This window comes from Tiliqua scincoides, chromosome 7 (genome assembly GCF_035046505.1).
Source record: "Tiliqua scincoides isolate rTilSci1 chromosome 7, rTilSci1.hap2, whole genome shotgun sequence".
NCBI lineage: Eukaryota > Metazoa > Chordata > Lepidosauria > Squamata > Scincidae > Tiliqua > Tiliqua scincoides.
Window position 1 is genome coordinate 75,266,591 of NC_089827.1, and position 12,280 is coordinate 75,278,870.

General features: G+C 47.5%; 1 protein-coding gene across 1 annotated transcript in view; it reads left to right on the plus strand.

The window, feature by feature from the left end:
* The first annotated feature begins 1,326 nt into the window (after positions 1–1,326).
* The window catches only part of PTPRR (protein tyrosine phosphatase receptor type R), a 116,672-nt gene continuing 105,718 nt past the window's right edge, over positions 1,327–12,280 (plus strand). The window contains exons 1-2 of the mRNA XM_066634510.1: positions 1,327–1,774; positions 11,927–12,231. Coding sequence (XP_066490607.1) covers positions 1,327–1,774; positions 11,927–12,231 — 753 coding nt within the window. The remainder of the gene's footprint in view (positions 1,775–11,926; positions 12,232–12,280) is intronic.

A 12,280-nucleotide genomic window follows, 5' to 3' on the forward strand; every position in this document is an offset into this window, starting at 1 on the left:
ATGGCTCAGAAGGGGAGAATGCCACAGCGAGGCTCCCTGCAAAACTTAAGTGCTTTTCACCCCCTCTAGTCACTGCCACTGCCTGCCACTTGGATAAACAGGACGCTCTTTCAGAATTTGTGTTAAAATTTGACTTTTCTGTTCCACTTTTGGAAGATGCTGGTGATTGGTTGTCGTTCAATGCTAATTGCTGGGAGTTTTTAGCTGTGAATTAAATCTTGACTTTAGTTTCCTTTCCAGTGTCCCAATTGTATTACTGTGTTTTTATGATCTGCTTTCTTTCTCCTTTGGATTGTTAGACAAGGTGGATCCCCTTTGGCAAGAAAGCTGGCATATAAATGTTTTGGTAAAATGAGAAACTGAGAGGTGGTTCTAGACAGGGACTGGGAGTGTGGCCAGTAGGCAATCTGGGGCTGGTGTGGAGAGCTGGACTGGTTAGGCACAGACAGAATTGGGCCACAGCTCAAGATTAAGAACATAAGAGAAACCCTGCTGCATCAGGCCAGGGTCCATCAAAGTCCAGCTTCAGTATCTCACAGTGACCCACCACAGGCCTCAGGGAGCACACAGGACCACAAGATACCTGCATCTTGTCACCATTTCCTTGCATCCGGCTTTTGAGGTGCCTACTTCTAAAACCAGGGGGTTGCACATACCCATCACAGCCTGTGACTTCAGACTTTCCTTCTAGAAATCTGTCCAATTCCCTTTTAAAGGCAGCCGGGCCAGGCGCCATCCCCACATCCTGTGGCGAGGAGTTCCACTGACCAACGGCACAGATTCTTTCTGCAAGGAAAGTGCTTGGGGCAAAAAGAGGTGGTGCAAAATGAACCTCTCTGTGCTCATAGGTGGGAAGGGGAGTTGTGTCGAGAGCGGTGGCATAGCTAGAGGGGGTGCAAAGCACTAAGTTTTGCAGGGAGCCTCACTGCAGTCTGTAAGGGGCCCTTCCCCCTCCCCTTTGGAGCCATTTCAGGTGGGCGGAGGTGTTCACCTCTTCACTGGGTCTTCTGGCATTCGCCTCCGTTTTGCTGCCCCACACCTGGAATGACTCCCAAGGGGAGGGGGAAGGGCCCCTTGCATGCTGCAGTGAGGCTCCCTGCAAAACTTAGTGCTTTGCACCCCCTCTAGCTATGCCGCTGGGCAGATCAGCCCTGAGATCTCGCTCCTATTGCTGCTCTGCCCCCCTTTCCAGACCGTGCCCCCCACCCCCTCGCCTCCCACCCGTCCCCAGCCCCTTTTCGCCCCCTGCCTGCAAGCGCCCGTTCCACCGGCAGGAGAGGGCAGGCGCTTCCCGGCCGCTGCTGCTCATGCGCGCTTCTCTCAAGCATGCTCATTCCCCAGCAAGGAGGCGAAGCTGATGGGAAGCCGAACTGCCCGGGAGCAGCAGGATCGACGCTCTCGCCGCGGCGGAGGCAGCAGGACAGCACCATGTGGCGGGCAGCGGGCGGCCTCCCGGTCCTGTGCCTCTGGCTTCACCTCCAGGCTGCAGGTCAGCGGGCATTGGCCAGCGCCTGGGTCGCCGCGAGGGCTGCGAGGTGGGTGGCTGGGTGGGAGTCTCTCTGTGCCCCCCCCCCCCGCGACCGAGGAAGAGACCGGCTCGGGCTGCCTGGGGGCGAGGATCGCCCGCTGGACCCGAGCAGGAAGGGCAGCTGCGGTGGGGCGAGGGTCAGCCCGCTTCTGTGGCTTGGCTGCCGGACCGCTGCTCTTGGTTTCAGCACCGGGGACAGCGACCGCCTTCCAGGCTTCAGCACCGGGGACAGCGACCGCCTGCCTGGTGATGGGGGGACTCTTTGCTGGTGGACATCGCCCAGCTTAGCACTGGGCAGGCGTGATGGAAGCTGCATTTCGCGGTGTGTGTGTGTGTGTGTGTGTGTGTGTGTGCTGGGCTGTGGAGATCGCCTTTTCGAAAGGTGGCATCCAGCCGCCCCTCTGGTGCAGCAGCCTTGGAACTGGGATCGTCAATCCCCTCGCTGCTTACCTAGCAAAACCTTCGCAGCTCTCAGAAAACGGGGAAATGGAGCATCGCATCCCTCCATCTCCCCTCCCCCCCTCCAGCTTTTCAGTTCAGCCAGCTCTGGTTTGCTGGTCTTCCTGCGCTCGCAGGGAACCAGGACCCCACCAGAGTCCGTCTTCTCCTTCCGCTGAGGAATCTCCTTTCAATTCATTTGCTAGAACGGTCATCAAGTGCGTTTCGTAGTTAAGAGAGCTTGTTTTATTTTTCTCACGTTTTGAGACTGCCTTTCTTCCGATGTGCTCAGAGTAGTGCACATGGTTGGTTCCTCTCTCCTTTTGTCTTCACAACAACCCTGCGAGGTAGGCGAGGCTGAGAGAGAGAGTGACTGGCCCAAGGTCACCTAGGAAGCTTCATGGCTGAACCGGGGATTTGAACCTGGCTCTTCCAGGTCTAAGTCCAACTCCCAAACCACTACACAATCCTGGCTGTGGTTTTAGGAAAGGATGCTGTTGATTCTTCAGTGGCGATAGATGTGGTCTCTTGAGAGGGACTTGCCTAGATTTTGAGTTTCTCTCCCAGTTTGCCCTCGAGATCATGGATGGCTGCAATTTGGTAGTGGGATGGACAGATGATTAAACACAAGCCTTGCTTGTTAAGGAAATGCTGGCTGTTGGAGATTCTGTAAGATTTCGCCCATCACAGGCTCACATGGGTTTGGAATGGGGGCTTCCTCACCCATCCCACCTGTGCATAACTTCATTGCACATTTCCTTGGTACATATTGCCCAGATGCTTAAGGGTGCAATCTTATGCCCACTTTCATGGGAGTTAAGCCCCGCTGTATACAATGGAATTTACTACTGAGTAGACCTGCATAGGATCATTCTCTCTGCGCTTTTATAGTGTTCCATGCCATACAGTTATCTCTGGCATGGAACCCCTTCCCAACCCTGCCAGCCCTTTTCAACACCTTAGTATCTTGTACAATGCCGTTATACAAATCTATGGTAAGGCCACACCTGGAGTATTGTGTCCAGTTCTGGTCGCCACATCTCAAAAAGGACATAATGGAAATGGAAAAGGTGCAAAAAAGAGTGACTAAGATGATTACTGGGCTGGGGCACCTTCCTTATGAGGAAAGGCTATGGCGTTTGGGCCTCTTCAGCCTAGAAAAGAGACGCCTGAGGGGGGACATGATTGAGACACACAAAATTATGCAGGGGATGGACAGAGTGGATAGAGAGATGTTCTTTACACTCTCACATAACACCAGAACCAGGGGACATCCACTAAAATTGAGTGTTGGGCGGGTTAGGACAGACAAAAGAAAATATTTCTTTACTCAGCGTGTGGTTGGTCTGTGGAACTCCTTGCCACATGATGCGGTAACAGCATCTGGCCTGGATGCCTTTAAAAGGGGATTGGACAAGTTTCTGGAGGAAAAATCCATTACAGGTTACAAGCCATGATGTGTATGTGCAACCTCCTGATTTTAGAAATGGGCTATGTCAGAATGCCAGATGCAGGGGAGGGCACCAGGATGAGGTCTCTTGTTATCTGGTGTGCTCCCTGGGACATTTGGTGAGCTGCTGTGAGATACAGGAAGCTGGACTAGATGGGCCTATAGCCTGATCCAGTGGGGCTGTTCTTATGTTCTTATCTTAATTGCATGAATTTGACATATTGAATAATGGACACTGTCAGCATGAACAGTTGTTGTTGTTGTTGTTGTTGTTGTTAACAGTATTTATATACCGCTTTCAACTGAAAGTTTACAAAGTGGTTTACAGAGAAAAATCAAATAACTAAATGGCTCCCTGTCCCAAAAGGGCTCACAATCTAAAAAGATGCCAAGGAATACCAGCAGACAGCCACTAGAACAGACAGTGCTGGGGTGAGGTGGGCCAGTTACTCTCCCCCTGCTAAAAAAAGGAGCACCCACTTGAAAAAGTGCCTCTTACCCAATTAGCAGGGGTTAAATGAAGGCAGTTGAAATGCCTCATGTTGAATGACAGCTCAGATCTGGGTTAAACATTCTTAAGGTCCTGAACCCAAATCACTCTGTGCGCCTGAATTCCTATGGGTTGTTTGCCTTTTAAATCCTTCAAAATTAATTGCATACCTTATATTATGATGTATTCAAAAGCTGTAAGATAATTACATATACAAATCTGTACAGTTAGCATATGACTAAGTTTATGTTATCACTGATCAATATAGTAATAGACCAGTGGGAAAAAAAAACCTAATAACTCATATTTCTTAGAAGCCATGGGGAAAAAAATAGATACTTAATGGGGAGATCTCGCAGTCACCCAGTGGGTCATGCAACAGGGACCAAATGTGTGCATCTGTAGGTTGGGCAAAATTGGTTAAAAATGCAATCCTTACCTGGGAACAAACTTCACTTGACCTACTGGGACTTAACTTCTTCATAAACATGTATAAAATTATACTGTATGTTGAGAGCCTGTATGATGTTGTAGTTAGTGTGGTGGACCAGGAGGGTGAAGAAGCAGATTCCAATCCCTGCTCACTCACAGTCTTGGTGTGCAGATCACTGTAGTCCAAAGAGTGCTTTTTGCTGATTGTAAAAGTCATGATGGACTATAAGGGAGAAGGTGGTTTCATGGTATGCAAGGCAAAATCTAGTTAGGGCTTGATAGATCAAAGACAAATGGCCCAAACTTGAGGGGGCTGAGTGGCAGTGGAACATGTGTTCCATTGGTGCTGACTGCCATAAAGCAGCCAGTGCCAGCTGTAAAAGGCTGTCCAGAAGTAAGCAAACTCGTGCACTGCTGGAACGCCAGTGGGAAAGCTGAAGCCTTCCTGTGTGCTCTGGAAGGTTTTTCCAGCTGATGGAGGCAAGGGGAAGGGGAGGCTGTACAGGTGGGAGAATGGGGTTAAAATGGGGAAGGGGGATGGGCAGATTAAGTCCAGGAAGTGGGTGGGTTTGGTGGCAGTTGCAGCCTCCAAATCCTTTCCTGGACCCAATCCCACAGCGTAGGTCCACCTGGACAGGCACCAGCAATTTTGCTATCACAGGTCTGAGTAGACCCTCCATGTTGCGGAGGCTTTCACCTAGATGAGTGATGGTTCACTTACCCGGAGGAGACCTCCAGAACTGCCCCCCCCTGCAGGTTGCCATAGTAGCCATTTTGGCACCACTGCATCAGTGGTGGGGGGGGAGGAGAATAGGATTTGGCTGAAAAATATATAACCATATGTTATCAAGTCAATTCTGCCATCTAATTATACTGAATAGTGATGAATAAATAAAAGCAAAAAATATGTGCAACAATACATAAGGTGGCTTTATATAAGGTGAGATTTAATGCTCCTCTGTAAGAATAGAAAGGACCTCTGTATATAGAAAACTAGTGTGTCTGGGAAAAGTCTGGGCTAGAATCCCTTTTGCTCACATCTACTTTTAGTGAGATAACTTTTATGTATGGAGTAATGTACATTCATGAAAGGGCCCCCCCCCCCCATAGTTTGGTGGTACAGGCGAAATGCAAGTTTACCAATTCAGTGAGAACAAGGCACAAAATCCAAATGCACACTTACTTTGGATGAGTGTCCTATATTGTGTCTTACAATTACAATTGTGTATGTATTTTTTTTTTTTTAATCTCTCTCATTCAACACAAAAAGAATGAGTCTTCTGGCCAATAGCATTGTGAGATTAATGTAATTATGGTCTACAATTGTAAACTGTAGATTGAAGTTACCTGTGCTAACCCCATCTGTAGCCTGAGAAAGCACTGCACATAGTGTGGCTACGGATCTTGAAGGATACCCTCTCTGTGAACTGGAATTGAGACAACTTGGCTTTCCAGTATGGCATCCATCCAGACTTCATGGCCCAACAGAGACTTTTCAATGCCGTGTCACCACATGCACATCCAACATACTGCTAATGTGCTGTCACATTAATTGTTTTCAGAGGTTTGTAGCCTGTGACTAGATGCTGTTTACCAGAACAAAGTTCTGTTTTTTGTTGTATGGGAGAGATTCACAGATCATTACATGCCACATTTAGCACAGGAAGAAATATCAGGAAGTTCATCAACAGATTTTAGATACAAACCTTACAGTCTAATCCTGTTGAGGGCAGTGGCATCTCAAAGGGGGTGCAGGGGGTACGGGCCACACCGGGTGACATGCAAGAGGGGGAGTGACACTGCTATTGACCAAAAATTTTAAAATCTTGGTATTTTAGAATAATACTATCATGTTATATATCAATTGATGTGTACTTTCATGCAGAATACAATGAAACAAACTGTGCTGAAATATCTCTATTCTTTCAAAAGTTATAGCCTAAAAAAACCAGCAGGGCGGGGCAATCATACATCACAATGCCCACTGCCCAGGGCTTTGCTGTGCCCACAGCATGGGTGGAGCTCCATCATAGGGGTGACACACTGGCCTCCTCTACAGGGTGATGCAAACCCTAGTGACACCACTGGTTGAGGGCCCAGGGCACTGGCTCTTGAAATCTGCTGCCATAAGCCCCATTCTGGCTGCCCAAACACTGTACAAATGGGTGGAGGCTCAGCGCATGCACTAGTGGCTCTCTGATGCTCTATAGAGCAGGTAAGATGGAGGGGTGGTTCAGGGGAAGAATGGAACACAGATCAGGCTGAACCAGGGGTGGTTTGGGGAGGGAGAAGATCCCTGCAGCAGCAGTAAATGCCAGGATCCAACCCCTTTTCCTGGCCTAACAGGCCCCCTGAGCTCCATGGACTTACACCAACTAAGTGGCTGTTATAGGTCCAAAGAGACCCACTGGCAACTAGGCTACCTATGGAGAGGTAAATTAAAAAATTTTTTTGCTTAGCTCTCCTTGGGCCATGTGGTCACCCACACCCTCATCAAAGCATGTGGTGCACACTTCACTGATAGCACTGCATGATATGGGCTGGTGAGAGATAGGACTGGGCTGTCCAGCTGTGATCCTGCATGCACTTATCAGATCTCCTGGGTGAGGAGGGTGGCCTTTTTAAGTGACATTTATCGTACTGGCAATATCTAAGACAAATTGGAAATAAAGCTCCGTTAATAGATTACGTGCCATGCCAAAACCTCAGCTTTTGAAGCACATTTAAAGGCACTGAAATCAATGGGCGTAAAACAGCTAACTCTGGATTGCAGCCAGGGAATATCATCCATTGCGGGTATTCAGTGGTATAGCTAAAGGGGGTGCAAAGCACTATGTTTTGCAGGGAGCCTCACCGCAGCGTGCAAGAGGCTCCTCCCCTTCAGAGTCATTCCAGGTGGTGGGAGCAAAATGGATACATTTGCAAAATGCATTCAATTTTTTTTTCTCATGCCTTTTGAAAGACATGCTGGTGATGCTGTCCATTGATGACCTTTGAAGTTTAAACGCAGGAGGAGGAAAAACACATATGCTGTCCCCCAAATTCCATAATCCCAGAAGGATTGCTTTAAAACTAAGCAGAAAATAATGGCATGCATTGTCTGGAAAGAAGAGATTGTCACCATGGAGGGGGACAGCTCCATGTAATCCAAGTACTTTGAATGGCAATCTAATTCTCAATGTAGAAATATTTTACCAAGGAAAGGACACATGGCTTTATTATCTACTATGAAAGTACACTGCGCATATGAAAAAAATATATATATTCATTAAGAGCATAGTTGTTTTGATCTGCATCCTGTCATTAATTTACAGCCCAATCCTATCCTGCACTGGAACAAGCCGCCCGGCCGGCCTGCACTATATCCAGTACAAAGTTGGGGCTGGTTGCGGTGCAGCCAGAATTGATTTCCCTTACCCTAGGTGGGGCCAACTGACCAGCTTTGGACATGCCCAATCTTGTATGATCTTGGAAGCTAAGCAGGGTCAGGCCTGGTTAGTACTTGGATGGGAGACCGCCTGGGAATACCGGGTGCTGTAGGCTTATACCATGATCTCGGAAGCTAAGCAGGGTCAGGCCTGGTTAGTACTTGGATGGGAGACTGCCTAGGAATACCGGGTGCTGTAGGCTTGTACCATAGTCTTTCGAGACTGAAGGTTGCCAACCAGGTAATGTGACAGTGGTAAGAATGGAGCTACTTGGTTTTTAGGTGACGCAGATCCGAGCAGCCAGGCACTAGTCTGGGCCACCTGAGAGAGGGGTTAGGATCCGGCCTAAGTGTCAGATCTTGGCTCCACCCCCCCTGGGCCCAGTCTGCCCATGGACCACCCACCTTCCCCCACCCCGGAATGTCCCCAGACCTCCCTTCCCTTACCCTCCTTGGACTCCTTCGCAGGCCGATGTAGGCTGGCACAAACTTACCTGGTGCTGGTGCACCAGAGGCTGAACTCAGGTGCGCATCTCTGTGCCACCCTGTCTCGTCCTGTGGTGGCTGGAACATTATTAGGACATATTAGTGCTAGGAGGATGGAGATCATTATTTTTTTTTTCCTTTATGAAAGCTCAGCAAACATATTGCAAAGTTATTCTTTGGTTTCAGAACATGTTAACTGGGGAAAAATGATCTTGACATAGTTATGCTCGTAGGACCCCCCCCCCCCCAGAAGAGGCTGAGCTATATGTGGTAATATAGGGGTTGAATAAGTTGGTGCTCACTTTGGAGAATGTGGTGAAGCGCTTGCATTATTTCTTCACTGTGTGCCTGGACATTAATTCTTTTTAAAAATAGCCATATTTCACGTTGCCTCCTCTATGCCAACGCTGGGAAGATTTCTGGCACCTTGAAATCTGGCTCGAGGCACATGTAAAGCAATCAGATGATCCGTACCTTATATACAATCCACACATGAGAGCATTTGCAATCCAATGGGCAGTGCTTTGAATTTACTGAATTCAAGTCCCACCTGTGCCAAAGATTCTGAGTGTAACATCAAGCAAGTCATTACCTGCAAAATGGGGAGCATAGCGATGGCCATCAGTGTCCTTTAGTAATTTCACCAATATAGTGTATTGACATGGGGCTAGACCGTATCACTGATAAGGGAGGAAAGTACTAGTTTTTGTCGGGGAGGGAGAGGCACAGTGTGTTTCAAGAGATTGAACTTTATTTATTTTTGGGGAAGAGGAGTGTGTTTCAGAGACTGAGCTTAAGGGGGAATGAAGAGTAAGTGTGTATTGACTCCCTAGGTTTGGACCTCATTGCATGTCACTGCTGGACAGGTCAGGAAAATTCCGTCTTTAAGATCAGCTCACAAGACAAGAGGGACACCATCTGTCTCAAGAGCAACAAGCAGAAATGGAACTTCTGTACAAAAATGAGTGTGTTCAGTACAGAAGTCAGGCCTCAAAAATACCCAGCTCCGTGTGCCTTTTTTTCATGTACACACTGCCGTCGATGCAAGTGGATCAGATTCAGAAAGACTTCCTTTGTGAAGTGAAATGACTTTCAATGAACTTGCAGAGAGAATACAAAAAAGATAACAACACTGTAAGGCCGTTTCTGAAAGGCCATTCTTTGCTTTATTGCTTTGGCAATTTCTGGAAAATATCCAAGCTCTGCACATCATTAATAAATCAATATTCTGAGTCAGTACAATGAATGCATTAGGGATCAATCCATCAACCCTTAATTCACATGGGTAGACCCACAGAAATCCAATTATCCCCAATATCAAATTTCCACTTTAGTCAAAGCTTGAACATGAAATGGCCTGTGCAGTTGTATAGTCAAAAGTGGAGATTTGGGCTAACCAGTGGCATAGCTAGAGGGGGTGCAAAGCACTAAGTTTTGCAGGAAGCCGAACCTCAGCATGCAAGCGACCCCTCTCCCCTTTGGAGCCATTCCAGGTGGTCAGAGCAAAACGGAGGTGAACACCTCCATTTTGCTCCCACTGCCTGGAATGGCTCCAAAGGGGAGGCGGAGGGGCTTTGGTGAGGATCCCTGCAAAACTTAGTGCTTAGTACCCCCTCTAGCTACGCCACTGGGGCTAACCAATTTTTTTTGTTCGAAATGCCCTCAGATACTGCTGTGTTTATGGATTTGTCTATTATTTATTGATTGGGTTTGTAGTCACAGTCGGTAATGTGTTTACTTGAAACTATATCTCTAGCAATATCTCATTCTATTATTTATATCTTAAAATGCTTCTCTCTTTTTTTTTTTAACTGTGTAAAACCAAGTAGCAACTTTGCTGGCAATCCAGCGGATTTTGATCCTAAAGGCTTGCGGTCATGTTGACTGTCATTCATACAAATGAACGAACGCTGAGGCTGCAATCTTATGCACGCTTACCTAGGAGTAAGCTCTATTGAACTCGGTGGGACTTACTTCTGAGTAGATAGGCACAGGATTGTGCTGTGTCACAAATGCTTTATATTTCCTGCCCCAATGAAGCTGGCAGCACAGTCCTGTGCACAACTGCCCTGTAGCAAGTCCAACTGTGTTCCATGGGGCTTACTCCCAGGAAAGTGAGCCTAGGGTTGGGTTGCTGCTTCAGCCTAGCAGGCACTCTCACTGTCATTTGAGATGCATTTGTTAAGCAGATGTTACAAATGCAAGGAATGCTGGCTCCAGATATTTTTAGTTTTGCTTGGCCACTTAGTATTATTTAATGCATCCTTTGAGTAGATACCTTCCATGCTTTCATATGTTTAATTGGGGATAGAGGCCTTGTTGAAGCTGTTCTTCTGAGCAGTTTTGAGGGCAGCTGCGGATATAATTTGAAGCTTTTGTTTGGTTCTGAAGAGGACCATGCCGGGCTGCCAAATCCTAAACTGCGCTGGCATAGCGGGGCATAAGTCTGAGCAAGCACAAGTCCTAGCAGCCCCACTTAAAGCCGGCAGGCCTGGGAGAGGGGTTAGGATATGGCAGAGATCTGCTCCACCATCATGGGGGTGGCGTGCTGTGCTTCCGCACTGGGTGACCCAAACCCTAGTGACGCCACTGGTGAGCTGGCCTGAGGAAGAGGGGTTAAGATCCAGGAGCAGGTCACTGTCACCATGATCCACCCCCTTCCCCTGTTTTGTGACAGCAGTCTGGAAGAGCACAATGGCCACCTGGCTTTCATGTTGCCATAAGGGGCCTTGCGCACCAGAAGGCCCACATAGGATTGGGCCGTAGGAGTATTTATATACGTCTTTTCAACAAGAGTAGTTCACAAAGTGGTTTACATAGCAAAGTAAATCAATAAATGGTTCCCTTTGGGGCTCACAGTCTCAAAAAGATGCAGAAGAGACACCAGCAACAGCCACTGGGTTGCAAAGGGACAGTGTTACTCCCTCAAGAAGAGGCCACTTTAAAAGGGGTCCCTTTGCCCAGTTAGCAGGGGTGTGCTTTTCTCACCTGCTTTGTGGGCTTCCAAGAGTCCGCTGACCATTGGGAGAAATGGACTGCTGGACTAGACAGGGTTTTGGTTTGATCTAGTGCAGCTTTTTATGGGTTGTTGGCAACCTTCAGTCTTGGAAGACTATGGTATCGCGCTCTGGATGGTGGTTCTGGCACAGCATCTAGTGTGGCTGAAAAGGCCGATTCGGGAGTGACAATTCCTTCCACACTGGGAGCAAGTGTCCCTGGTCTGTCTCCCTGGCTATGGGCCTTCCTTCTTTGCCTCTTAGCCTCAGACTGTTGGCCAAGTGTCTCTTCAAACTGGGAAAGGCCATGCTGCACAGCCTGCCTCCAAGCGGGCCGCTCAGAGGCCAGGATTTCCCACCTGTTGAGGTCCACTCCTAAGGCCTTTAGATCCCTCTTGCAGATGTCCTTGTATCACAGCTGTGGTCTACCTGTAGACCACAGCTTTTTATACACACTGTATATATATGTATGTAGCTTTTTATACACACTGAGAAAATAAAGTAACACATTCAAATTAGTTTCTCTGTATAGTACCTCAGAATTACCAAGACTTGCTTTGTTCTCTTTTAGATTTTTACAATAGATCCAAAACAGATTTAAATACTAACAAAAAGAGACCCACAAAAGTTTCCATTCTTTCAAATTAATTGGTATTTCCCCTTTTTTTTATGTAAACAGGATGCTTTTCAGTTGACAGTGACCACTTCTTGGCAATTCATCAGAGAATGAATGGGAAGCCAATTTTCATCTATCATCACGTGCCAAGTGTTGAGAAGAGTTTGGACACCAGTGATCAGAAGGATTATGGGCACAATTCTCCCTTCTCTTCCCATGCAAAACTGAGCAAACTGCACCCTGCCATCATCCTTAAATCCACATTCTCCAGACCTGTGTATGAGCCGTCCCTCAATCTCTTAGCCATGACCGGTGAGGACCAAGAAGTAGAAAATTTGCCCATTCCAGCAGCAAATGTGATATCAGTGGTAAGTGTCTTCCATGCTTTTCTTATGGCAGTCCAGATTTTAAAACTAT